The sequence below is a fragment of the Muntiacus reevesi genome, chromosome 7, assembly GCF_963930625.1.
Source record: "Muntiacus reevesi chromosome 7, mMunRee1.1, whole genome shotgun sequence".
Classification (NCBI taxonomy): Eukaryota; Metazoa; Chordata; class Mammalia; order Artiodactyla; family Cervidae; genus Muntiacus; species Muntiacus reevesi.
The window spans coordinates 78,316,831-78,344,673 of NC_089255.1; the positions used below are offsets into that span (position 1 = coordinate 78,316,831).

The 27,843-nt window shown below is 43.9% G+C and overlaps 1 protein-coding gene across 6 annotated transcripts; it reads left to right on the forward strand.

Annotated features, from left to right (window-relative positions):
* The first annotated feature begins 19,689 nt into the window (after positions 1-19,689).
* Positions 19,690-24,802, forward strand: SRSF5 (serine and arginine rich splicing factor 5). Of its 6 annotated transcripts, none has more exons than XM_065940902.1 (9): positions 19,715-19,972; positions 20,587-20,639; positions 20,740-20,881; positions 21,192-21,262; positions 21,391-21,489; positions 21,783-21,852; positions 23,067-23,140; positions 23,793-23,903; positions 23,996-24,802. In XM_065940902.1, the coding sequence occupies exons 3-9, from the start codon at positions 20,756-20,758 to the stop codon at positions 24,261-24,263; spliced, it is 819 nt and encodes a 272-aa protein (XP_065796974.1). In that variant the 5' UTR covers positions 19,715-19,972; positions 20,587-20,639; positions 20,740-20,755; the 3' UTR covers positions 24,264-24,802. The 6 variants fall into 6 exon arrangements, with proteins under 6 accessions (XP_065796975.1, XP_065796973.1, XP_065796977.1 ...); XM_065940904.1 differs by having other exon boundaries at positions 19,745-19,847; XM_065940903.1 differs by lacking the exon at positions 20,587-20,639 and having other exon boundaries at positions 19,690-19,843.
* Positions 24,803-27,843: the final 3,041 nt, after the last annotated feature.

Sequence of the window (27,843 nt, forward strand, 5' to 3'; positions counted from 1 at the left end):
TGCAGGTCAAGAAGCAACAGTTAGAACTGGACATGGAACAACAAACTGGTTCCCAATAGGAAAAGGTGTACTTCAAGGCTGTATATTGTCACCCTGCTTATTTAACTTATATGCAGAGTACATCATGAGAAACGCTGGGCTGGAAGAAGCACAAGCTGGAATCAAGATTGCCAGGAGAAATATCAATAACTTCAGATATGCAGATGACACCACCCTTATGGCAGAAAGTGCAGAGGACCTAAAAAGCCTCTTGATGAAAGTGAAAGAGGAGAGTGAAAAAGTTGGCTTAAAACTCAACATTCAGAAAACTAAGATCATGGCATCCGGTCCCATCACTTCATGGGAAATGGATGGGGAGACAGTGGAAACAGTGTCAGACTTTATTTTTTTGGGCTCCAAAATCACTGCAGATGGTGATTGCAGCCATGAAATAAAAAGATGCTTACTCCTTGGAAGGAAAGTTATGACCAACCTAGATAACATATTAAAAAGCAGAGATATTACTTTGCCAACAAAGGTCTGTCTAGTCAAGGCTATGGTTTTTCCAGTGGTCATGTATGGATGTGAGAGTTGGACTGTGAAGAAAGCTGAGCGCCGAAGAATTGATGCTTTTGAACTGTGGTGTTGGAGAAGACTCTTGCGAGTCCCTTGGACTGCAAGGAGATCTAACCAGTCCATCCTAAAGGAGATCAGTCCTGGGTGTTCATTGGAAGGACTGATGCTGAGGCTGAAACTCCAATACTTTGGCCACCTCATGCGAAGAGTTGACTCATTGGAAAAGACCCTGATGCTAGGAGGGACTGGGGGCAGGAGGAGAAGGGGAAGACAGAGGATGAGATGGCTGGATGGCATCACTGACTCGATGCACATGAATTTGGGTGACCTCCGGGAGTTGGTGATGGACAGGGAGGCCTGACATGCTGCGCTTCATGGGGTCGCAAAGAGTTGGACACGACTGAACGACTGAACTGAACTGTAAAACATGTGCTCAAATGGATGTAGGTTGAAAGTGGACCATAGAGAAATAAGCATGTAGTTTTTTTAGGGAACTGAAATTGTGTGTTCTTCTTCCTCTATTACAAATCATACATCGTTGCTATAATAAATTGATAAGGAATAAAAAAGTGAAGCCAAATATATATATGCTTTGACATACAAAGCTTAACGTGAGAAATACAAGACAAACTTCATTGTGGTCATTTCCCCCCCCCCTCCCTGGCAATTCTTATGATTGGTTTCATTCCATGATTCTTGATGAAAATAATTTTGTTGTATAGAAGAGGATGGTGTTCAAAAATGATCTACTTTAGTAGTCAAACATACCGGGTCTGCCCCTGTTGGCGGTGAAGATCCTCTGGAGAGGAGGAAATGGCAACCCACACCAGTATTCTTGCCTGGGAAATCCCATGAGCAGAGGAGCCTGGCGGACCACAGTCCACGGGGTCTTGAAGAGTCGGACACAACCGAGCACCCTCACACTGCTGTCGGCAGTCTGTGTCTCCTCTGCCTCTTGGGGAAAAGAACAGGACTGTGTGAGGGTTAAGTGATCTGCATCACTTAGTTGAAAGAATCGCTTTACATTTATTCAAACTTAACTGCATGAAGCTAAGAAAGCCTTGTTGAAGGAGAGGGGCTTGTCTCCCCAGACTTTTCCCCGGAGGGCACCCCGTGGTGGAAGCCACCTGCAGGAGTGGGAACAAGCGGGGCTTTTCTGCTGGTGTCAGGGGGATGGGGGTCGGGGGCCTCCAGGTCGCCCTCCTTGGCCCTCCCTGCAGCTGTCACAGCAAAGGTGCTGGTTTTCCTGCCACCTCGGGGCTGGAGTCCACAGAAGAACCGAGTCAGTTCAGCTTGGGAGTCAAGCTCAGGAAGAAGGAGAAAGGCGAAGGCCTTAGAGGACGGGAGTCTCAGGTGAGCCTCTCCCTTCTGGACAGACAGACTGGGTGGGTGGGGGCTCTGCCAGCCTTGGCCAGGTGGGCGGGGAGGGGCCTGGGGGTCTCCCGTGTGTCTGGCTTTGAGAGAGAAGAGGGCAGGGCACAACCTTCAAAATAATGACATGGTTATAGGTCGCAACATAAACTGATTAGAACCAGCTAGGTCCAAGATGGCAGACTCAACTTCCACTTGACTTGGACCCTCAGTATACACTCAGTGTGGGGGTTTCCCAGGTAGCACTAGTTGTAAAGAACCCACCTGCCAATGCAAGAGACATAAGAGACGCAGGTTTGATCCCTGGGGTGAAGATCCCCTGGAGAAGGGCATGGCTACCCACTACAATATTCCTGCCTGGAGAATTTCATGGACAGAGGAGCCTGGTGGGCTACAGTCCAGGGGATCACAAAGAGTTGGACAGAACTAAATGACTTAGCATGTAACATACGTAAAACTTGGTTCATTGTAACATACCCCAGGTGCCATGGCCATAAAGGCCAAAAAGTGGACAGTGGCCCAACTCCTGGAAATCCCCATGCCTTCCCCAAAATAGCTGGAACACTCCTCCCACTCACGAGCTATGAAACTACCCACCCCTATAAAAACTGACAACTCCATACCCTTGGACATATCCTCTGTTGGTAGAGGGTGTTTCCTCCCTGAGTAAATTTTCTTTCACTTTCCTATGGCTTCCCTTGAGTTCTTTCCTGTGTGAAGCCAAGAACCCACACTTGATGGCTACTCCAGGGACTCAGACGCAACCTGGGAAATGACCATCCTCTCGTGCACCACTCTCTTTCCTGAAGCAGCTTCATTGCCCGAGGTGCCCTCTCCATAGGTCCAAGGCTTTTCCTGGGGGGCCAGCACGGGGTCCTGCTCCCAGGACTTCTCTCCTTGCCAGTCTCACCTTCTTAGATCGCTCTTCAGGCCTGTGCACTCAACCCAAATATCTGCACTGTGTCCTCCCCACCCTGAGGATGGAGAAAACCCATTTTACAGATAAGGAAACTGAGGTGGGGCCTCTACCGTCTTCAGGATAGCGGAATTCCCTCAACCAGCCAAGAGGCTCCTTTCCTTGGTGCAAATACCATCTTGTTCTGGGAAAACACAAACAGTACAGGCCTCGTTGGATCTTGAGGAGCCAGAGTCTTGGTCTGAAGAGGGAAAACTCAGTGTGATCAGTGGTTAGACTGTGAGCTCCCTAAGGAGGGAGACTGGTTAAGTCATCTCTGTCCCCAGTGCTGCTCAGATGCTCAGTCATGTCCGACTCTGAGACCCCATGGACTGTACCCTGCCAGGCTCCTCTGTCCATGGAATTCTCTGGGCAAGAATAATGGAGTGGGTTGCCATTCCCTTCTCCAGGGGGTCTTCCCAACCCAGAGATTGAACCTAGGTCTCCCACATTGCAGTCAGACTCTTTATTGCCTGAGCCAGCAGGGAGATGAGCTATGGACTGTAACCCGCCCTAGCTGGGAATTAATCAGTGATAGGAACCACTGTTACATCAGAATAAGTACATTTTCATCTTACTAATTCCAGTACCATTGTATTTGAAAGCAAGAAGTACCACCAAAAAAAAAAATAAAGAAAGGACTTTCCTGCAGTCCAGTGGTTAAGATTCCTCACTCACACTGCAGACGGCATGGGTTTCATCCCTGATCAGGGAACTAAGATCCTGCTTGCTGTGTGATGTGGCAAAAAAAAAAAACAAAAACCAAAAAAACCACCAACTGGCCAAGGGGTTCTACATTCAGAGAAAGAAGGTCAAGAACTGGGAGAACCAGTCTGAAAACTACCTCATTTCGTCATGTGTGAACGAGCATAGAGGTGGGGGATCCAGGCGTGGGCATTGTATAAAAAAACAAAACACCCCACAGAACCTCGGGAGATACTGGACATGGCGTGTGTGTGGGTGGGGGACACTTTGGACACGTAGCCCTGACCTGGCGCAGCAGGGTTGGAAGGAAGCCTTGGCTCCTGATAAAACAAGTTTCTCTTCAAAGAGCCTTTATATGATTTGTGCATGAGAAATGCAACAAAGTCCAGAAGTAAAGCCCCGACAGAGGAAAGAGAGCAGAAGTCTTAGGTAAGGCAGTGTTCGCCTATCACTGGTAAAAAAAGAAAAAAAAAAGAACTCATGACTCTGGGCAGAGTTAGACCCTCCCAGACTAGGAGCCTCTGTGGTGCTTCTATGGGGAGGAATCCCGTGTGGTCTGAAATTTAAAGAAAGTTGTCCAACTTTTAACTGGATGCAGCCCATGCAGCAGAAGGAAAGAATGACTTTACAGGAAACCTAGGTTAAAAACACTAATGGTAACAATGTTCCTACCACTAGTAAGAGCATCTGCCATTTATTTATTGAGTCCTTATTATGTACTTTGCATATATCATCTCATCTAACTCTTGTTACCACTATGAACTATAAAATTGTGTGATTTAACATTAATGACATAGGGCTGAGAACTCTGTTCTCTAAAGTCCATGGACCATGAGAAGCTTTACTACTTGAACTCTTTTCCATAACAATGGAACATTCCAGAGTTCTGAGCCATGCAGGTCACTATAACACATAGAGACTGTGATTTCCATCCTAGGTGCAGAGCTTGGGTTAAAGGGTTTGGGGATGCGACCTTTCATGTGCAGCTTCATTTTGTGAAATGGAAACCAGATCCTGAGTTCACTTCCTAGTCCTGATGGTAGTCAGATAAAGTTTCTACCAACACCTAAAACAATGTTGCTGAGGACTTCTCTGGTGGGCCAGTGGCTAAGACCTTAACCTCCACCTCAGGGGGTATGGGTTTGATCCCTGGTTGGGGAGCTAAGATCTCACATACCTCCTGGCCAAAAAGCCAAGACAAAAAATAGAAATGGAATTGTAACAAATTAAATAAGGACTTTAAAAATAGTCCACATCAAAAATCTTTAAAAGAAAAAAAAAAGAACAAAAAAACCACAATGTCGCTAAGGGGCCCTGGCCAAAGTCACACAATCCCACTATTTCTGAATCATTATTACTTTCTTACTTATGACACCCTTATTTCTCCCTGAAGGAAATTTTCTAAAAAAAACCCCAAAAAACCCAATTCAAAGACTTCTTTCTTGACAGACATTTTAAAAGGAAATACTAAAAATGTTTAAATCTAACACAGTATTCAAGCCACAAATGGCTGTTGGACACTTGAAACATGGCAAGACTGAGTAGAGATGTGCCCAGGAGTAAAACACAGCAGATTGCCAAGAATTAAGATGGAAAAAAGGTAAAATATCACATTAATAGTTTTTACATTAATTGTGTATTACAACAATACTATTTTGAATATATTGAGTTAAATGAAATATATTATTAAAATTAATCTCACCTGTTTCATTTACCTTTTAAAAAATAAGGCTGCTAGAAATTATTAAATTATGTGTGTGGCTTGCATTTGTGACTTATATTTCTCTTGAAGAGCGCTGGTTCAGATAATCACTGTTTTTGTGTTGTTGTTTAGTCGCTAAGATATGCCTGACTCTTTCGTAACCCCATGAACTGTAGCCTGCCAGGCTCCTCTGTCCATGGGATTTCCCAGGCAAGAATAATGGAGTGGTTTGCTATTTCCCTCTCATCAGAGGATCTTCCTGATCCAGGGTTTGAACCCTTTTCTCCTGTTTGGCAGGTGGATTCCTTACCACTGAGCCATCTGTGAAGCCCAATCATTGTCACTGGTTGCTGTTTTTCTGTCGCCCAGTCGTGTAGGACTCTTTGCAACCTCAGGGACTGCAGCAAGCCTGGCCTCCCTGTCCCTCACCTTCTCCCAGAGTTTGCCCAAGTTCATGTCCATTGCATTGGTGATGCCATCCAGCCATCTTATTCTCTGACTCCCTCTTCTCCTTCTGCCTTCAATCTTTCCCAGGATCATCATTATTGTCAAAATGGTGGCAAAAAAAAAAAAAAAAAATGGTGGCAAAAGAAGAGAAAAGAGATTGGGGGGGGGGAGTGGAAGAAGAGGGGGTGGGAGAGGGAGGAGAAAGAAGGGAGAAGGAAAGGGAGGGGAGAAAGACGTCTGGTTAAAGACTATCAGAAACCTCCCAGGACTGGTTAAAGGTCTGTAGGCTCCTCCCAAGATCGTGGAAGGGTAGTGAGATTCCAGAAAAGGTACTTAAACCTGTTAATGTATACCAGAAAATTGCTTAAGTGTTTTTTAAGGTGCAGAGTTCTAGGAAAGACAGCTATACCAGACCACACAGTTCCGTGTTTCTCAACCTCCAGAGGATATGATTCCATGGGTCGAGGAGGGCTTTGAAATCCCGTGGTTTTGCCGACCCTCCTATGGCTGATTCTGTGGTTGCATGAGTTTGAGAGTTGTTGACTTAGAAGGTGGTTGTATAGTGTCAGCTATAAATTGGCCCTTACCAAGAGCATGGCCAACAAAGGCATCAGCCATCTGCCTCTACGGAGATTGAACCCTGCTGCAATAGCTGTTGACCTTCAAGGAGTTCAGGGTGGAGTGAGGCACTCTGTGCTCCAGGGAATCTGGTGGGACAGGTCTACATAGTTGGATGTTATTAGAAACAGATTTTATGATCTCCATCCTAGCATCTCCTCATATCTAGGGAAGTGCTAAATCCCTTCATGGTGACATCAGATCCTCATAACTAACAAAAAAACCTTTTGTAGAATGAATGCTTAATGGTATTGAGCTCCCCCTTCACCAAAATCTTATAAATTTACCTTCCCCCCTGCTGCTTTGGACCAGTGTCTCAGAGCTATCTGAGATGCTGCTTTCTGGGCTGCAGTCCTCTGTACAGTTCAGTCACTCAGTTGTGTCCAACACTTTGTGATCCTATAGACAGCAGCACGCCAGGCTTCCCCATCCATCACCAACTCCCGGAGCTTACTCAAACTCATGTCCATCGAGTTGGTGATGCCATCCAACCATCTCATCCTCTGCCATCCCCTTCTCCTCCTGCCTTCAATCTTTCCCAGTATCAGGGTCTTTTCTAATGAGTCAGTTCTTTGCATTAGGAGGCCAAACTATTGGAGTTTCAGCTTCAGCATCAGTCCTTCCAATGAATATTCAGGATGGATATTCCTTTAGGATGGACTGGTTGGAGCTCCTTGCAGTCCAAAGGACTTTCAAGAATCTTCTCCAGCACCACAGTTCAAAAGCATCAATTCTTTGGCACTCAGCTTTCTTAATAGTCTGACTCTCACATCCATTCGTGACAACTGGAAAAACCACAGCTTTGACTAGATGGACCTTTATTGGCAAAACAATGTCTCTGCTTTTTAATATGCCATCTAGGCTTGTCATAGCTTTTCTTCCAAGGAGCAAGTGTCTTTTAATTTCATGGCTGCAGTCACCATCTGCAGTGATTCTGGAGCCCAAGAAAATAAAGTCTGTCACTGTTTCCATTGTTCCCCATCTATTTGTCATGAAGTGATGGGACCAGATGCCATGATCTTAGTTTTTTTAATGTTGTTTTAAGCCACCTTTCTCAACTCTCCTCTTTCACTTTCATCAAGAGGCTCTTCAGTTCCTCTGCACTTCCTGTCATAAGGGTGGTATCTTCTACCTATATGAGGTTATTGATATTTCTCCTGGCAATCTTGATTCCAGCTTGTGCTTCATCCAACTCGGAATTTTGCATGATGTACTCTGCAGGTGAGTTAAATAAGCAGGGTGACAATATACAGCCTTGACATAATCCTTTCCTGATTTGGAATCAGTCTGTTGTTCCATGTCCAATTCTAACTGTTGCTTCTTGACCTGCATACAGATTTCTCAGGAACCAGGTCAGGTGGTCTGGTATTCCCATCTCTTTCAGAATTTTCCACAGTTTGTTGTGGTCCTTATAGTCAAAGGCTTTGGCGTAGTCAGTAAAGGAGAAGTAGATGTTTTTCTGGAACTCTCTTGCTTTTTCAATAATCCAGAGGATGTTGGCAATTTGATTTCTGGTTCCTCTGCCTTTTCTAAATCCAGCTTGAATATCTGGAAGTTCACGGTTCATGTACTGTTGAGGTCTACCTTGGAGAATTTTGGGCATTTCTTTGCTAGCATGTGAAATGAGTGCAATTGTGTGGTAGTTTGAACATTCTTTGGCGCTGCCTTTCTTTGGGATTGGAATGAAAACGGATCTTCTCCAGTCCCGTGGCCACTGCTGAGTTTTCCATACCTAACCAATAGTGTTTCTAGTGATCTCTTTGTTTGGTGCCTGGTGGCTCAGACAGTAAAAAATCTGCCTGCGATGCAGGAGACCTGGGTTCCATCCCTGGGTTGGGAAGATCTCCTGGAGAAAAGAATGACTATTCACGCCAGTATTCTTGCCTGGAGAATTCCATGGACAGAGGAGCCTGGCAGGCTACAGTCCATGGGGTTGCAAAGAGTAAACACGACTGAGTGACTAATAGTTTGGTGCCCTGGAGGCACTCCTCTCCCACTGAACAAAAGTGACCCTCTCACTCATCCTGAAGAGTTGTCTAGGGGGCGAGGGAACTTTGGAAAGGGGATGCTTGGACCAACAGGAGAGCTCACAATCAGATCAACTTGGGAAAGAGTTCACATCACAGCAGAGGATTGTCACAGACGAATGTTTGTTGTCCCCCGCCCACCCCCCCCCCGTCATATGTCAAGATCCTAGCCCCCAAACAGATGGTATTTGGAGCTGGGGTTTTGGAAAGATAATTAGGTAATGGGATCAGCGCCCTCATAAAAGAGACCCCAGTGGGCTCCCTCACCTGTTCACCATTGTGAGGACATGATGGGAAGACAACCATCCATGAACCAGGAAGTGGGCCCTCAGCAGACACCCAGTCTCCTGGCATCTTGATCTTGGACTTCCCAGCCTCCAGAACTGTGAGAAATAAGTGTTTGTTTACAAGCCACTCAGTCTGTGGTATTCTGTTAGAGCAGCCCACATTGACCAAGACAAGGATACCGAATGGCAGATGGATCTCTTAAAATGGAATTTAGTACCCAGAGATCCCTTGGGAAGTCTGGGTGTGTCCCCCAGGGGTTCACCTGCCCCAGGCATTCACATACAAGTCAGATACAGTAGCTGCTGCGGATGAGAATGATGTAAAGATAACCTCGACCCACTGGTGAGAAGGTGGAAGTTGCTCCCGAATGTGTTCTGGGACCCCTTGCACCCAGAGCTGCCTCTCAGTTTAGCTGGTTTTCCCTCCATGGGAAAACGGCTCCTTGGCCTCATCCTCCCCCTTTATGTGACAGATTCTTTCCTTCAACTTCTCTGGGTATGTCCTTAAATTTGTCTTCAGCACATATCCAGTATTTATTGCTTTGTCGTGGTAGTAAAGGTTTGAGCTCTCTGAGACAAACCGCTTGAATTCAAATATTTACTTGTTGTGCAACCTTTGGAGGTTACTTTCTCTAAGCCTTGGTCTTCTCTTACAGAAACTTGTTTTGTCCCAAAGTTTCATTGATTGAATGCACAGGATGTTCTGAGTGTCAGGAGCAGTGAGCACTCCATAAATGTGAGCTAGTATTATGATTGACAGTTGCCCTACACTTGGCCTTTCAAGTCTTCCTGGGACAGGCAATGCTCATAAACAGAAATCACTGCACAGGTCTCAGACCCTGTTGTTCCATCACCTTAACCCTGCTCCTTACTGGCTCCATTTTCCTGGGGAAGGTGGGGTCAGAGGGGCAGTGTGCTGAGTTAGGGCTTGGGGGAGTCAGTGTTGGACTCAGAATGGAAGCAAGTCTCCCAGTGCCTGAGCTCCTCCGCCTGAACTCAGTTTCACCCTCAGCTTCTGTTTGCTGAGGCACCTGAGTGTACTCTACCTACCCCTCTGATCCATACTGAAGGTGACCTTGGCCGTGAAAAGAGGTTAGACCAACTAGGGGTTTGAATCCTGCACTGTGATTTCCAAGTGTCAAACTAGGGAACTAGACCTCTGGGGACATAACTCCTCTCCTACAAAATAGGTCCAGCAATACGCACCTCAGGGTTAAGGCGAAGGTCGAAGGAGATAAGTCTATGAATCCCCTGGCACAACGCTTGGCACATAGTAGGCCCCCAGTTATTTCTGAATGCTACCCAGTATAGTAGGTAATTATTAGGTTATCTTTCTAGTTAGACATAGCGAGGAAAACAGGCATGACTCAGGCAGATGAGATGGTTTCACATACCCTTGCTCAAACAGAGCCTGGTGTAAGAAGATAGATAAGCCGGTTTGGCCTGCTTCAGTAGCAGGGTGGTGGGTGGTTGTGAGTTAAATCCAGGGCACACTGGGCCATTTTGAAGTTGAATTGCTTGCTAGTTCAACATTTGGGGTGTAATCCTAGCTCACAAAGACTCCTTTACGAGTTGGGCTCTCTAATGGCCATGCTTATGCCATGTGACCTCATCTTCTCTGATGGGATCAGGACAGACACCTCATCCAAAGTGGGCTAATCAGATTTTCCTCTCCAGGAAATTTGGAATTGGGAAGAAGAGATTTCACGTTCGTGCTGGGTTCTGCTTGTGGGTGGAGGAGATATAAAAACCGGGTGACATGGTGGGTGGGGCCTTCTTCTGCCGTATGAATCAAGAGGTAGGGAAAGCCAGGCTGCAAGAGAGGAAGAAATGAAACAAAAACAAAAAACAGATAGGAGAAAGGAAGACTTTTCAAGTTCTTGACCGTTCCCACTTCCTGTTTCTGGACTCCACATATGTGGGCACATTCTCTTCCTGGGATTTCATGAGACACTGCTGAATCCACAGGGATGAGCCTGTATTTGGGGCTTGCACTCGGTAATGTTGCTTGTTAAGCTACTTTGTGCACAAGTTACAGAAGCCAACTTGAGCTAGCTGAAAAATAAAGAGGAACTTTCTGGAAGGTGTTGGGTTATCTCTTGAAATTCAGGAGGTTCAAATCAGTTTCAGGAGGTGCTAGCATCAGGGAAGTTCTGGGCACGACGTCAGCCACAGACTGGGAAACCGACTTCTTTCTGGCAGGCTGCTGTGAAGATGCCTCAGCATGGGGTGTTTCAGCTCAAAAGTCTAAATTCCTGTGGTGGAGAGAACCCCATTGATCGGTGATGAGTGCATTCGTGATACCCACGGGGAGCTCCAGGCTGAGCAGTACAGCTGCTGAGAGAATGTACTGTGAGGTCAGGACGTGCTGCTCCCCAAGAACAAGGAGTGGGCATTGATCAGCCAGTGCAAGTGATGTCTTATGCAAGCTGGTTCCTACAATTGACTGCACATGGGGGATTGTGCGTCTCACCGAGTGGGCTGCAAAGGTTTATAGAACAGGGTCTCTAATATCAGAGAGCTCATAATTTCCCACAAATGATAATACTCTAAGGCAGCCTGTGGGCTTTGCTTGTAGCTCAGTCGGTAAAGAATCTGCCTGCAGTGCAGGAAACTTGGGTTCGATCCCTGGGTTGGGAAGATCCCCTGGAGAAGGAAATGGCAACCCACTCCAGTATCCTTGCCTGGAAAATCTCATGGACAGAGGAGCCTTGTGGGCTGCAGTCCACGGGGTCGCAAAGAGTCGGGCACGACTGAGCGACTCACACTAACTAACTAACTAACTAAGGCAGCCTGCGGCAGTGCTAGAGGACACCTACAAAGATGAAGAGCCACAGGAGTTGAGAGGCAGGGGGGATGCCTCTGAGCCATGGGGACTACAGTCCAGGCTCCAGGCCATGTCAAGGCGAGCAAATGACTTATTGAGTGAGACACTGAAAATACACTTAACATGCCTTATGATAACCAGAAGGACCAGTTATTTACAAATAATTATACGTTAAATGCAATTAAACAAGAATGTGTTTTTGATGGACGGATCCAGAGTGTCTGAGCCATGGTGACACATGCAAACGCACCAGGCGAAAAGTAGACACACTCTATTGGACCAGGGTCCTGTCTGAATTTGAAGGTAAAGTAGGGCTATCCCAATAATTTGGCCACCCGATGTGGAGAGCTGAGTCATTGGAAAAGACCCTGGTGCCGGGAAAGATTGAAGGCAAAAGGAGAAGAGGGTGGCAGAGCATGAGATGGTTAGATAGCATCACCAACTCAATGCACATGAACTTGAGCAAACCTGGGGAGATCAGGAAAGACTGGCGTGCTGAAGTCCATGAGTTGGACTGAACACATAGTTCAGCGACTGACCAGTCTATGAATCAATAGTCCTATTCCTATACCCTTGGCCCCAGCCCAGCTTGTCAGCCTCTGGTCAGCTAGTCTCCCCAAATCCTTGTCCTCACAGTGTTCATGCTTGGGATTTTCTGGGCTGATGCGTTTTCTCCACTGGTCACCGGAAAGATCCTTCCAAGACGAATATGTTCTTAAATCTGTTCACAAAATACTCCCTTCATGTCTTCGCCTCATCAAAAACCTGGGTGGCTATTTTTATTTCCCTGGTCACATACATGAGAATTCCTTTTAACGTGATCTTAGAAACTGTTCTCTCCTGTATCAGTCTCCTATACTTCAGACGTATGGATCCTGCTGCTCACGGACTCTCCTCCCAGGATGTTCCAATGTAACTAACCTGAGCAAGCACATAGGCTTTACCCCTTTATCCTGTATCCTCTCCTGTGCCCACACTACAGCCTGGAAGTGAAATTTGATCCTTATTGCCCCTACCCTCCACATTAAATCAGTCCCCAAGTTGTTAGAATTTGTCCCCTTCCTCTACTATTGCCCCATCAATCCCATAATTGACTTAAGGCACAACAGCTGATTTTGCCTCACCATCTGTGTTATCGACTGCTATGCGACAAACTACCCAAAACTTAGTCGTTTGAGACCACAAATATATATTATCTCCCATAGTTTCTGAGGATCAGGAATCTGGGAGAGGTTTGACTGGGTTGTTTTGAGGGTCATTTCCAAGGCTGCAGTCAAGCTGTCAGCTAGGGCTGTAGTCATCTCAAGGCTTGATTAGGGCTGAAGGAGCTGCTTCCAGGCTCACCCGTGTGGTCGTTGGGAGGCCTCCCTTCCCTTATGGCTGTTGATTGGGGGCTTCAGTCACCCTCCCAATAGGTTGTCCAAGGGTCACAATTTGGCAACTACCTTCCCCCAAAGGAAGTGGGGGGTGTGTGTGTGTGTGAGAGAGAGAGTTCTAGATGGAAGTCATAGTCTTTTAAACAACATAATTAGAGAAAAACGTAATTAGGGACTTCCCTGGTGGTCCAGTGGATAAGAATCCACCTGCCAATGCAGGCGACATGGTTCAATCCCTGGTCCAGGAAGATCCTAGATGCTGTGCAGCCACAGCTACTGAGCCTACACTCTAGAACCGTGCTCCGAAAGAAGAGAAGCCACTGCACCACAATGTAGAGTGGACCCTGCTCACCACAATTAGAGAAAGCCTGAGTGCAGCAGTGAAGACCAGTGCAGCCAAAAATATATATGTTTATTATCTTTATGTGTATATATAAAATAAAATCTTAAAAATTAAGTTTGTTTCTTTTTTAAATTGAAATATAGTTGATTTACAATACTGTATTAGTTTTAGGTATACAGCAAAATGATTCAGCTTTATATATATGTATATACAGATGATTTTCCATTATGTATAGGTTACTACAAGATATTGAATATTGCTCCCCGTATTCTTAGTAAATCTTTGTTGTGCTTTTATTTCTTTTTCAAAAATAATTTTTAAATTTTATTTTATTTTTGGCTGTGCTGGGTCTTCTTTGCTGTGGGGGCTTTCTCTAGTTATGGTGTTCAGGCCTCTCATTGTGGTGGTGTCTCTTGTTTCGGAGCATGGCCCTAGGGTGGGTGGGCTTCATTAGTTGTAGTTCCCTGGCTCTAGAGCACAGGCTCAACAGTCATGGTTCATGGGTTTAGTTGTTCTGGGGCACGTGGGATCTTCCAGGACCAGGGATTGAACCTGTGTCTTTTGCACTGGCAAGTGGATTCTTTACCACTGAGCTACCAGGGAAGCCTGTGTTTTTGTTTCTAATTAATGATTTTTTGTTTTTTTCCTTCTAGTTTTATTGAGGTATAATTCACATACAGCACTGAATAAGTTTAAGGTGTACAGCATAACAATTTGACTTACATACATCATAAAACAATCATCATGGTAAGTTTAGTGAATATTCATCATCTCATACAGGTATAAAATTAAAGAAATATGTGGGAGCCACGCGCCTTCCTCCAGGCACAGATGCCTTTCCCCATAGGCTTCAGTGAGCGCAGCTCCCCACATTTGTTGAAATGAACAAAACTATATACAAGACCTTTTCACCAAAAAAAAAAAAAAAAAAAATTAAAGAAATAGAAAAAAAACCCATAATATTTTAGAACTGAATTTCCAGTGTTTTCACTTTGGCCATATTCTATTGGTCATATAGACCAAATCTGGTATATGTAGAAGAGTATATGTGAATATCAAGATGTGAGGCCCAGGGGCCATCTTGGGAGTTGGCTACCACAGCATCCATTTATCCTTTCTGTTGGGTAAAATGAACTCTTGCTTTTCCTTTGGGGAACCACCTCTCCCACACTGTTAAGCTACAGATTGAGTGGAGTTGCCCCACCTCCTTTTCTGGGGAGGGTTCCTATTTACAGTGTGGGTCCTGTTTAATGAAGGTCTGTATCAGCATATTTTGCTTTGGACTGAATGTTCGTGCTCCTCTGAAATTCATATCTCAAAACCCTATCCTCCGATGTGATGGTATCTGGAGGGGAGGACTTTGAGTGATAATTAGTGTTAGATTAGGTCATGAGAGTGGGGCCCTCATGATGGGATTCGTGCCCTTATAAAAAGAAGAGAAAGCACAGGATCTCTCTCTGTGCTCACACCAAGGAAGGCCCTATGAGGACATAGAAAGAAGACGGTTCTCACTGAGAACCTGATTGACCATGCTGGGACCCTGTTCTTTGACTTTCAACCTCCAGAATTGTGAGACATGAATATCTGTTGTTTAAGCCAATGAATCCTTCGTCTTCTGCTATAATTGCTGACTCAGACTAAGATCCAGTCACTCTGGTCTTAGTGATGGGTTAGGGATGAGCAGATGACCCAAATGAAAGGCAGTGAGACACAGGGAAGTGTTTGCTAGGGATTCAGCAAGGATCTAAGATGCTTCAGTGAAAGATCCTGGAAAATATGCTCTCCCTTCCTTTGGCCTTGGTGAAGTGAGGCTGTGAGGCTAGGTCTTCTAGCATCTTGCTAACACAATGTGAGCCTGCCTGGGAATGAAACTGATACTCGAAGGAAGTTGAGCCAAGAGAAGGATGCCAGAGATTCTCTTGAACTCTGCATCCAACCAAGCCTACAGTGGGGCCAGTCTACAAATTGCTCAGTTATACTAGCCAATAGATAAACTCATTTTATTAAGATGGTTGTACCAGGGTTTCGGTTCCTTGCCATATAAAAAGTCCTGATTGTGGCTGCTGTCCCTCTCAGAGTCCATTCCCTCTAAAACATAAATCTGATCATATTTTCTTCTGCATAAAACCTTGCAACATCTACTCAGTGTCCTCTAGATAAAGTCCAAGCTCATTAACATGGTAGTTGAGACGCACTATTATGGTCTCTGTCTCTATCTCCAGCCTCTTCTTTCCTTGCTTCCATTTTATACAACATTCAACTATTTATACCATGTGCCCTGCTATTCTGAAGAGTGTCTGGGAGCACATGAGTCATAATCAGGAATTAGGGTGGTGAAAACCATCAGAGAAAACTAGAATCAGCCTCCTCAAGGTGGCGCAATGCAGTAAAGGCAGAAGGCACAAGAGACGAGGAGGGTTCTATGCCTGGGTTGGGAAGATCCTGTGGAGAAGGAAATGGCAACCCACTCCAGTATTCTAGCCTGGAAAAATCCATGGTCAGAGGAGCCTGGTGGGCTACAGTCCATGGGGTTGCAAAGAGATGGATACAACTGAGCTCACATAAGCACGCGCGCACACGCGCGCACACACACACACACACACACACACACACACACACACATTCAGGATCACCTGGAAGCCCGACACCTAGACCCAGAAGCCGCACCAGTCCTTATGTGCTAATACTGGAGGTGCTGGGCTATCCTGGTCACCAGAATCCAAGTTTCTGCTGCTCTCGTTCCTAATAGTATCTCACTGTGAATGCAGCAAGATCTCCACCTTGCTCAATAGGATGCCTAATTGCTTCACCAGCAGGATATCTGACTCAATTCTCCTTATCCAAGGTCATTTGAATTAAATACTCAATATCAAAGCTCTTAAGTCAGGAGATTGCTTATTTGAGGTACAGAGATCAGGAAGAAGCTTCCCTTTCCTTCCACAGCTCTTTATCTGAGAGTAAGCCATTTCTTTCGGACTAAATTTGACCTACTTCAGGGTACTTAGATTTATCAAACAGACAAATGTCAAGTGTTCTTCACTGGATTGGTCCTGTGTGACTTGACTCTAATTATTGTACTAGGGAAAGAATCATTGCCAGGATTGGGTCTGCTCTGGGGGACGGAGTCTCTTCCAGTCTGGGTCCTTTAACCTGGGACTCTTTGCTGCAGGGCTTGCACTTGGACAAACATCTCCTCCAACAACAAAATATAAAGAAACTATAAGGGACTAAAAATAACTGTGTGCATGGGCAGTTGGGGCAAATTATGGAAAACAAGATACAAAAAGAACAGAAAGACCAACTGCCACTTCTGAAGAGCCTGGAGCAAAAAACAGGATGTCAGGAGCAAAGGCAGGGTACTTCCACATGCCCCCTGCACTCAACACAACCAAAGGGGTGGTCCAACCACCTAAGCCACCTCTTTGGTGGGACTCCTAGACCTGCCTCTACCCTCACCCCATAAGGAACAAGCTCACCCCACTCAGCAAGTGAGCAAGGGGACATGTTTCTTCTTGCTCCCTCTGGCTCCAGCAGGGGCCCCAATAAAGCATTGCCTGAATTTCTATCAGTTTCTATTGATTAAGAAGGCCAAGAACCTTAGTCAGTGACATGTGTGCCCCACTACAATGGTTCGTTAGGAATCATTATTTGGAGAGTTGGTATTCTGAGGCTTCCTTTTTTAGTTATTTTTTCCTGAGTGGTTAAACAACAAATATTTATTTTCTCACAGTTCCAGAGATTGGTCCCAGAATGGTCAGGTTCTGGTGAGAGCCCTCCTCCTGGCTTGCTAATGGGATTTCTTGCATGTCCTCATGTGGTGGAAAGAAAGCTGTGGTGTCCAGCCCTCTATTATAAACGTACCGTGTCTATCGGATCACAGCGCTACCCTTAAGAGGTGGCTTCCCTCTGGATATCAGAGAGGTAAAGAGCCTGGTCCGCAGTTGGGGACCAGTCCCCAGTTCCTGACAGCTTGTTGGGTGGAGTAGGTGTAGAGGACAGCTAACACTGGGAGGCAGCTCTTGGGAAGAAATGGCCCTTGTTCAGTTCTTTCTCTCTTTTATAAATGCTATGAACTGTTTGACTTTGGGATGTTTGTTTTTTATATTTTACCTGCAAAGGATTTGGGGTCATGAAAAAGAAAGTACACTTCTGTCTTCCTGGGTCCCCTTGTTTCAGCAGTTTAAACTCCCCTGTGATTGTTGTCCCTTCTGACTTGAGAGGGCTGCCTGGATCACTCATTAGAGCTGAAATGTGATACCTTACATGCATTATCTCACCTAATCCTCATGATACTCTTATGAATTAACTACTATTATTGACCTATTTCTCACACGTGAAAACTGAGGCTTAGAAAGACCCAGTATCATGCTGCGAGTCTTCCATTCTCTCCTTTGCAAATATGGTTGGAGGACCTGTGGTATGCCAGGCCCTATTTTATTCTCTGGAGCTTCCCATACTAAGTGTTGGGCCTGAAATTCCAACACACATCTGATTCCAGATCTGCACATTTTGCTGATGGGCTCAGCTGCTTCCCCTGTGGATGTCACCTGTAACATAGACTAAATGCTTTGGTCCTTGATAGTAAGAGTTGATGCTGAATTCGTTCATACCTTCTAGCTTTGTAACACAGAGATGAAAATATAGCTGAAGTTACTTGTCCTTGATGTGAAATTTGCTCTCCTGATTTAAAAAAATGCTATAGGTTTTTGACTTTCCCTTTGAGTATGTCATTTAACTTTAGAAAGAAAATCCTTTAGATCCACAGACTTAGAAAAGGTGCCCGGGGCTGAATCAAGGTCCTACCATTTCCAGCTGTGTAACTTTGAGCATTGGTTTCAACATATTAAAAAAAAAACACAAGGATATGAACTGACATCAGAGAGTTGTACAAAGGCTGAACTGGCTGATCAATCCAAAGCCCCAAGCACTATGTGTGGTGTACAGTAAGGGAAAATGAATGGCAGCTTTCATTAAGGAGGCTGAAAATTGTAAAGAGGCTGCTGGATTTTGCAGTTGGATTGATGATGAACATTGAGAGCAGGTCAGTGGAGACGTGGGGTGGAGGTCTGGCTATAGGTGAATGAGAGCTTGAGAAAGTGACACCTCAGAGTGTAAAAACTACCTGCTCTTGGAACTCTGCTGTCCATCCAGTGATTAAGACTCCAAGCTTTCACTACAGGGGACATGGGTTTGATCCTTGGTTGCAGAAATGACATTTCACAACCGAGATCCAGTATGCTTCGAGGTGTGGCCAAAAAACCAAACAACAAGAAACTACTTGGTCTGTAGCTAAATATATTGGCTTAAGAAAGGTGAGATGGGGCAGCTTTAATGAGTGATACATGTTGAGGTGGGTTTTTTTTTTTTAATTGTCAGTTAGATAAAATCAGGGATGTGATGAAGGAAACATTCCAGTTATGCGGAAAGTCTCCCAAAGAGATGACTTTGATAAACTTTATTTTAATCTGATTTCTATGCATCTTTTTTCCTTTACTATAGATTTGCTACTCGGATATCTTAGGAAAAGGATGCCAAGTCATTTTGTTGAAACATTAATACAGGAACAGGAACACTTAAAAAATTGCTAATGTAAACCCAGTTCTACAAATATTGAGTCTTTTCTATGCTAGGCATTTCTGGAAAACAAAACATGAATAACACATATCTTTTTTATGTCAGTGTTGAAGGAATTACTGGGGTGTACACAGACTACCGCTGGATCCCATAGAAGGGAGAGTAATTCTACTCATGAAATAGGGCTTTTTTTAATTGGAGAAGCTGGTCAGAAAATCTAGTAGGGAGACTTATTCAACAGTTTTCACAGAAAAAACAATCACTGCAGAAGACAAATGGTTTAAAATACAGTCGATTAAGTCACTAGGCACTACTCAAGACCAATTACCTTTGTGGAAGTCAGAAACTTTTTAACGTTAAGTAAATCAAGATACTTTATTAAAGAATTAATCATGAAGACAATCACAACACTTCGGGCTGAGAGCAGCAACTTTTTAAATGGTGGATAGCACCATTATTCTTGTTTTTCACAGAATGTAGAGAATAATTGCAATTGAAAGACTGATTTCTTTTATAAAAAATATTATGCAGGAAGCTAAGGAGCAAGGCTTGGTCAGAGACGGTCAGATATTTTCAGCAAAATCCCAGTTTCTTTCACCCAGTACTCTTTCGGGTATTAAAAAAAACTTCAGATAAAAAAGGCGACCATTTGCCTTCGGGTATTTTTATGGGAGGGGTAATGATGAACCTAACGTCATTGCCTAGGAGGTGCGAACGTTGTGGACCCCGGCCTCCCAGCCCCGAGCACCTGACGGCTACGCCCATACCATGTCCCGCCCCTCGGCCCCGCCCACCTCGACTCAGGGTCACTGGGGCCAGCGCCGTAAAGAGGCCCCGCCCGGCGGACACCTCTGTCCCCGGACCCAAGGGGTGTTGTCGAGGGTGGTCCCGGAAGTGACGCAGGGACGCGCCCTCCATTTTGTGGGGCGCCAGAGCAGCTAAGTGCGTCAGTTGTGGAGAGACGTAGACGAGTTGAGTCCTGGTCTGCGGGGAGGCGACCGGCTCTATCGCAGACTACGGACCTCTCTGGGTCTCAGCTGCCAAAGATCCTGTCCGGTAGGTGAGTGGCTCACTTTGAGGGAAAGGCTTCTCGGATCGAGGCTTCTTCATGGCCGCTCAGATCGCGAGTGGTCAGGGCTGCTCTCTGTGCGGAGGACGGCGTCCAATGAGCGCAGTTTATTCGAGGTGGGCGCTGGGGCACGTCTCCCTTTGGGTATTGTGTGAGGGGACCTGAAGGTGGAAGGGCGGTCCTGGGCAGGGTCGTTTTTACAGAGGGGTCATGCGCCCCTCCCTGCCTTTTTGTTTCACTGTCTGAACCCCGGGAGTAGTGGGCCGAGACCTTTGCTCGGGGTGTGGTCGGGGCTGTCCCAGGGTGGGTACAGTGATCCGGAGAGGTGGGGTCGGGAGAGCGGGAGGGAACGGGGGGGTTTGGCACGCGCGGTTATCCCCATCGCCGGCTCCGAGGCCGCCATTTTGTGGCTGCTCCGCGGCCACCCGCCGCCGTCTGCGCAGGCGCGGCGGTGGCGTCGCGAGATTCCGGCTTCCACCCGCTGTGACGCTCCCGGGAGGCGGCGACGCGCGTGCAGCCCGTCGCCATTGGGCTGGCCTTGCGGAGGGCGGGGTCGGCTCCGCCCGCACTTCTCGGCCTTTCCTAACTGCGGCAGATGGGAGGGGGCCAGAAGAGCCGGGGAGAGTGTGCGGCTGCGCAGTTCCAGAGGCGGCAGTGGGCGTTGCGGTTGCTGCGGTCTGGGCCCAGGGAAGGATCGTGTTGGGAGCCGAGTTTTAATTTTGTCTGCAAGGGACCCGGCCTAATAAGAGGCACTCTTGGCAATCTTGTTTATAACATCACCGGGTAAACATTTTATTTTATGCTGTTTATGTTTTTGGTCCCTTGACCAGGCATTCCTCTGACATTCACTGGTACTATCTCAATTGAATTTATTTCCTGACAGAAAGTACTAGCTGGACATGAGTGGCTGTCGAGTATTCATCGGGAGGCTAAATCCGGCGGCCAGGGAGAAAGACGTGGAAAGATTCTTCAAGGGGTATGGACGAATAAGAGATATTGATCTGAAAAGAGGCTTTGGTTTTGTGGTAAGTGTTTAGAATTGGTTGAATTATCTATTCTTAGTGGGTAAAGATTGTTAGAAGCAGTGCTTTTAAGTTTTTTGAGTCCCAGCAGAGTATGTTTGGGAAATATGCCTTCTTAAGGTAGTGAATTTTCTTAACGGAGAAAAGAATTTCACTCCTGGCTGGAGAAATCATTTACGGTCCCTTTTTGATTAGACTTATCTATATACTCTTGTCATTAAGATATTCTTTCACAGGTATTGAGTGATTTTAATGTGTTGCAGAATAGACTTTTAAAGCAGTGTTAGGCATTATATATATGTGTGTGTTTTAGGAATTTGAAGATCCCAGGGATGCGGATGATGCTGTATATGAACTTGATGGAAAAGAACTCTGCAGTGAAAGGTGATTATTTTTAGTTTTATGACTTAGCACTCTGAAGATAAGCTAGGTATTGGGCTAGATATTTTTTGTAAATAGATCTCTTATGTAGCTTAAAGTGGATAATGAAGATTTTTCTTCCTTTCCTGTAGGGTTACAATTGAGCATGCTAGGGCTCGATCTCGAGGTGGAAGAGGTAGAGGACGCTACTCAGACCGTTTTAGTAGTCGCAGACCTCGAAATGATAGACGGTATGTGATTAATGGTGGATGGCTGCTTTGAACAAGCATTACTGTAGGAGGAGTCTTGATGTTCTAAAGTTGATAGCAGAAGTGATTTTGTTGTATATGTATAATCAATTTTGTCATTCATGTATTAGTCTACTGTTTCTAATAAGATTGAGTCATAAAATAATGCAGAAACTGTTGGTGGAAGTCAGTTGAATGACTTGTCGTACCTGATTGCTTGAACTTGCCCACAACTGAACACACTAGGTGCACGTTGCTGCATTTCTTCCATTGTGAGTACTCATTTTCTTCCTCAGAAATGCTCCACCTGTAAGAACAGAAAATCGGCTTATAGTTGAGAATTTATCTTCAAGAGTCAGCTGGCAGGTTTGTTGAAACACAGTTTTGAGATATTTTGATGTGGTTTTTTAAATATTAGTGGGTAGTTAATGTTTTTTATTAATTTTTATTAAAAGTAGTTTTATCTATAATGGACTTTTAATTGTAATTTTAAAATTTTAATTAAATGTAATTGGGGGATATTTCAAATTTTAATGTTAGTGATCAAATGTAAATGTTTTGAGGATATATTTTCTTGTTTTTAAAAATCAATTTTAACCAAATATTAAACCCTTTATTTGCCAGCCTATCTGTGTCGTTGGCCTTATGACGAGGAGTGCCTGTGGGTTATCCTAATCGTTGTCTTGGTCACTCTTGGTTGGGCCTGGTTGACTTTGCCAGTCAGCTCCTACAGTGATCAATTGGCCACCTCTAGATCTGTGTTTGCCGGTCTAGACGTAATCGGTGCACTTCTTGAAGTGCCAGGTTGCAGCGATCCCAGAGCGCTGATAACGTGATCTGATCCCTAAGTTGAGAGCTGTCTTCCTGTAACGCTTCCGAATAAGAGGTCCTGGTCGAAAAGAGTTGAAAGATTCGAAATTAGGTGGTCGTTGGAATCCTGATCGCAGTAAAGTGGTCCTTGGTAACTACACAAGAGTAGAACCTGTCTGCATCCGCCAATAGTCTGCTAATAGGGAGGGCTGTGCGATTAAAGGCTTCCATCGATTGGGTAGTGTCCTTCAAGTGGGTGGCGAAGAGCCAGTCGGGCATATGTCATGAAGGTTTCTCCGACCGATAAATGGTTTGCTGCTTGACTAGCCTAGGGAAATAATAATAAAGGTAAAGTAAACTTTTTTAATGACATATGGGGCACAAAATAACTGGTGTCTTGTAAATGTTTTGTTTTTAAATATAAAGTTTCTACTTTAGTCTTTACTTTAAAAATATGTATTGTTTCTTTTTGTTTTTTTTGTTTGTTTTGTTTTGTTTTTTTCCTTTTGTATTGAGCTCAGTATAGACTAATACTACTTTAATGTTAAACTCTAAACTTCCTCTGGCATTTTGCTTAAAAGCAATATGCTATTTGCTTATTTCGTGCCCTGACATATTATTTTAAAATTCTGATAGACTACAAGTGTGGTAAATACCATGTTTGTACTTTATCTAACATCTTCTCTTTCAGTAGTCTTGTTTTTATACAATGTGGTTGTTTGTGTGTCAGGTTTCCTTTTCTCCGCTTAACTCAATTATCTTGTGTTAAGGATCTCAAAGATTTCATGAGACAAGCTGGGGAAGTAACCTTTGCGGATGCACATCGACCTAAATTAAATGAGGGGTGAGTATGTATTGGCGTATGAGAGCCTTTTAAAATGTTCTGAAAGTTGTACTGGGAATGTTAGAGGTCTCAAAATTTGGACATCCTGAAATGCAGCGGTTCTCAATCAGGGTTGAATTTGCTTTTCAGGGTACATATGGCAGTGTCTGAAGACATTTTGGTTGTCAGAATTGAGGTTACTACTTGCATCTTACGGGTAGAGGTCATGTTGTTCAGTCACTAAGTCATGTCTGGCTCTCGGCAACCCTAAAAACTGCAGCACGCCAGACTTCCCTTTGCGTCGCTGTCTTCCACAGTTTGCTCATACTCAATGTCCATTGAGTCCGTGATGCCATCCAACCATCTCATCGTCTATCATCTCCTTTTGCCTGCAGTCTTTCCCAGCTTCAGGGTCTTTCCTAGTGAGTCAGCTTGTCACATCAGGTGGCTAAAGTAGAGTTCAAGAGATGTTATTGATCTTCCTGTAGTGCACAGGAAAGCTCCTCACTACCATTGAATTATGTGCCTTAAAATGTCCACGGTTTGGAGGTTGAGGTATCCTGTTTAATAATAGCAATAGTAAAATGAACATTAAAAAGTAAGTAGACTGATAATGGTTTGTGAGATGATAAGAAGTATGTAACTTTACAAATAGCGTATTTTTTCTTTGTAGGGTAGTTGAGTTTGCCTCTTATGGTGACTTAAAGAATGCTATTGAAAAACTTTCTGGAAAAGAAATAAATGGGAGAAAAATCAAATTAATTGAAGGCAGCAAAAGGCACAGGTATCTCTAATATTTTTAAGTCACAGTTTTATTTAAGGGATTTGTGGGGCCTGCTACTCAGTTTTTTTTTTTTTTTTTTTCTTTCTCTCTAGTAGGTCACGAAGCAGGTCTCGTTCCCGTACTAGGAGTTCCTCGAGGTCTCGTAGCCGATCTCGTTCCCGGAGTCGCAAGTCTTACAGCCGGTCCAGGAGCCGGAGTCGGAGCCGGAGCAAGTCTCGTTCTGTTAGTAGGTCTCCTGTGCCTGAGAAGAGCCAGAAACGTGGTTCTTCAAGTAGATCTAAGTCTCCAGCATCTGTGGATCGCCAGAGGTCCCGGTCCCGGTCCCGGTCAAGGTCCAGATCAGTTGACAGTGGCAATTAAACTGTAAATAACTTGCCCTAGGGGCCTTTTTTAAAAAAAAAAATCCCAAACCATACTTGCTAAAAATTCTGGTAAGTATGTGCTTTTCTGTGGGGTGGGATTTGGAGGGGGGTGGGTTGGGCTGGATATCTTTGTAGATGTGGACCACCAGGGGTTGTTGCAAACCAATTGTATTAAATGTCTTTTGATAAGCCTTCTGCTCACATTTTTGTGAATGTCTGAAGTATATAGTTTGTGTATATTGACAGAGCTCTTTTATTACTAAAGCAAATTTAATTTTTTTGTACTAGAAAAATTTTGAACGTTTTAGTTCCTGGTTATTCAGATAATGTTAATGCGAAATTAGTTTAATGCCTCAATTAAACTAATTAATAGCTTTGGACAGTTAAAAGAGCTCTTAATTTGCTTGTACATAAAGGCTTAATATGAGTTTTCCTTGTTAGGGTTAAGGGTGTCCACCCACCCACCCTTTAACAGCTGTCTGGCAAAGACGTTAAGACAGCTGTTTGTTATTGATAATAAAAGGTTATAAAACTGCATTTGTGTGTTTGTCTGAAGGAAGTATGGCTATCGACTTCTCCTTCCCCATGCACTTTTGATGCATTTAAAATCCCTCATCAGGAATGCTGTAGCAGTGAGGTAGGTGTGTGTGTCCTAGTCACGTCCAACTCTTTGACACTCTATGGACTGTAGCCTGCCAGTCTTGTTTCTCCATGGAATTTTCCAGTCAAGAATACTGGAGTGGGTTGCCACGCCCCCCTTCAGGGGAATCTTCTTGATCCAAGAATCCAGCCCACACATCTCTGTGTCTTCTGCATTGTCATGTGGAATATGTCTTTACCACTAATGCCACCTGAGAAGCCACCTTAGTGAGGTATGGTGAGCCTTTCTTTTGTTTGTTTTTAAATTAGTACCTTTGACATTTCCATACTAGTCAAAAGATGAAGTGTGAAGTATTGAAAGTAAATGATGACTTAGTTTTTTATGATGGTTTCCCTTGTGTGTTGACCCTACCTGATTTTGGCATCAGGTTACTTAGGTTTCCATAGCCAAGAGAGGGACAGTTTGGGAAGCAGATTGTAAAAGTTAGTAATTCATGCCTAACTTAAAAGGTTGTAAAACGATTTTGATGGTTCAAGATCATTCCATAAAACTTAAAAATAACTGCATTTAAATGCTTTAAGAGGCTTTCACACATGCATTTTCTTAATAGTCCTCAGACATGGGTGTAACAAATCTATTGAAGGGAAAACAGTTGGTAGTGAAACTGCTTAAGGTTCTACATCCACCTCTATTAAATGTTTGTTAGAGTCCTATATCTGTAGGAAATTAGTTTCATTGTTTCTTCTAGGAATATCTCAGACTCTTTGATTGAATGCTAGTCAAGATAAATACTTGTTAAAATAACTGAGTAACACTTAATAGCTCTGTTCTTTGTGTATGTAAGGTCACTGAGTCCTAAACTACTTAACTATTAACATGTAGTATTTATATATATGTATGTATAATTTTATTTTTTGATACAAAATTTTCCAGGAGAGCCAGGGCCTGGAACAAGTAAATGGTAGATTAGTATTAGAACCCTGGAAGTCTAGTTCCAGAACCCCAAAACCATATTTACCTGCCCTAGCCTTTCAGGGGTTTTGAGGAAAGCAGAATTGGCAGCACTAGGAACAGATTGGTCTTCCCCAGAGTATGGCATTTGATAGTGGGAATCTGTATTAGCAGGGAGTGCATTTGACAGTTCTTGGTATAAAAGCTTTCCTGTGTTCAAGACTATAGAACTTAGGCCATAAAATTGTGAAGCTGATCACAATTCTTGGGAGAGTTTGTGTGGTATACTTGTTGATTCACTTAAATGTGGGGCATTTTCTAGTTATCTCTGTGGGAAACGTAGGTTTTTTTCCTTTATATAATGTATCTGAAGGGTGTATAGTTCAGTTGGAAGTTGCTGATTGTCAGGTGGAGAGGTGTGGTTATTTTCCCCCTTAGATTTTTTAGATATGGTAACTCAGAAGGTCTTGCTGTACGTACTTTGATGTTTACCAGTGACTTTTCACCTTTATCGTTAAATATGTAGTATCAGTGGCTTACCACTCTTAATAGGATAAAGCACTTTCTTTAAACTAATGGCAGAGATGACCAAGTTATTTTGAATTGATTAGTTGGCCTGAATTCCCAGATACAGAACATCAGAAGTAATGAGTGTGGCTGTAATCCTAAGCAAAGTTTTAGGACCAGGTTTTAACAGTTTCTCAGTTGTGTCCAACTGCAGGTTTTGTGTGGTGTGATGTAACTTTTTTTTTTTGCTGTGCGTGAGGCATAAGAATCTTTGTTCTCAGACAGGGATAGAGTCCCTGCCCCCTCAGTGGAAGTGTGAAGTCCTACTAATCACTGGACCACCAGGGAACTCCTTGTAATTACTTTTCTATATATAGTTGGCTCATGAACAATGCAGGTTTGATTGGCATGGGCCTGCTTATATACAGACTTTCAATAAATATCTGTTGCTTTATTACATGGTCCATGGTTGGTTGAATCATTTGGTATGGAATCTCAGATACAAAGAACTGACTAAATCATACTCGAATTTTCAGCAACATTGGAGATTGGCTATTCAGGGTTCAGCTTGGTTTTCTAAGGGAAATTTGAGTGTAACATATCTCAAGTTCAGCCATACTTTACTCTCAATTGTTCTGCCTAACCAGGTCTCCTAGTAGATGATGTCAGCTAGATATGAGAGAAAACAATTTGAACAGATAAGTAAATGTAGGTAAAATGTAAGGTTGATAGGTGGCAGATATCTTTACAATTTTTAAAAAACCTTTTTAAAAAAAGCATTTTTAAGAGTGGTTAGTGACCCAAGTTGGTGTTCTGTTGGGAGTAGTGATAGTTCTGGACATTTGCCAGATGGATGCCAAGATTGTACTTTACATTAAGGGATATGAAATTCACAAGGAACCTAGGTATGGTCAGCTGTTTGCAAGTCTTTTTATTTGTTAATCTTTGACTTAATGTGTCTGTGTGTGTGTGTGTTTGCCTGTGAGCAGTATGGAAAATGTCTAAATTTCATTGGGAAAAATTGGTAATTTAAGAATTTCAGTTACTTTAAAGTTAGCAATCATTAATTTTGGCAGTAGTTTACTCTCAATTTTAAATTTGAACATAATGTGAAAACTGATACCTAATGAACTGATGGGGTAGATTATTAGATTAGGGAAATTATTCTCTTGGTATTTATACTTCTCGCATTTTTTTTTAAAGTTGTCTTCCAGAATTGTGTTCTCCAAAGTGTCCTTTCATCTCATTGTGGTTTTGAGTTTGTCTTAGCCAGTTGGTGTCATGTTCTCAGTAGTTTTGGTGCCAGTGATGTTAAAGGAGAAAGCATGGGATCTAGATTTTTCTAAATCTAAAGGTTAGAAATGACTTCTGAAGTCTACTAATCCTACAATACTCTGAGCATCTTATTTCTGTTTTTGGTCACAAAACTGGTAATGGAATTTGGATATTCGAGTTTAGAGTGAAAGCCCATTTATTGACTAGCTCGGAAGTTGCTTTCTTATGCCTAGGCACTGTTCTA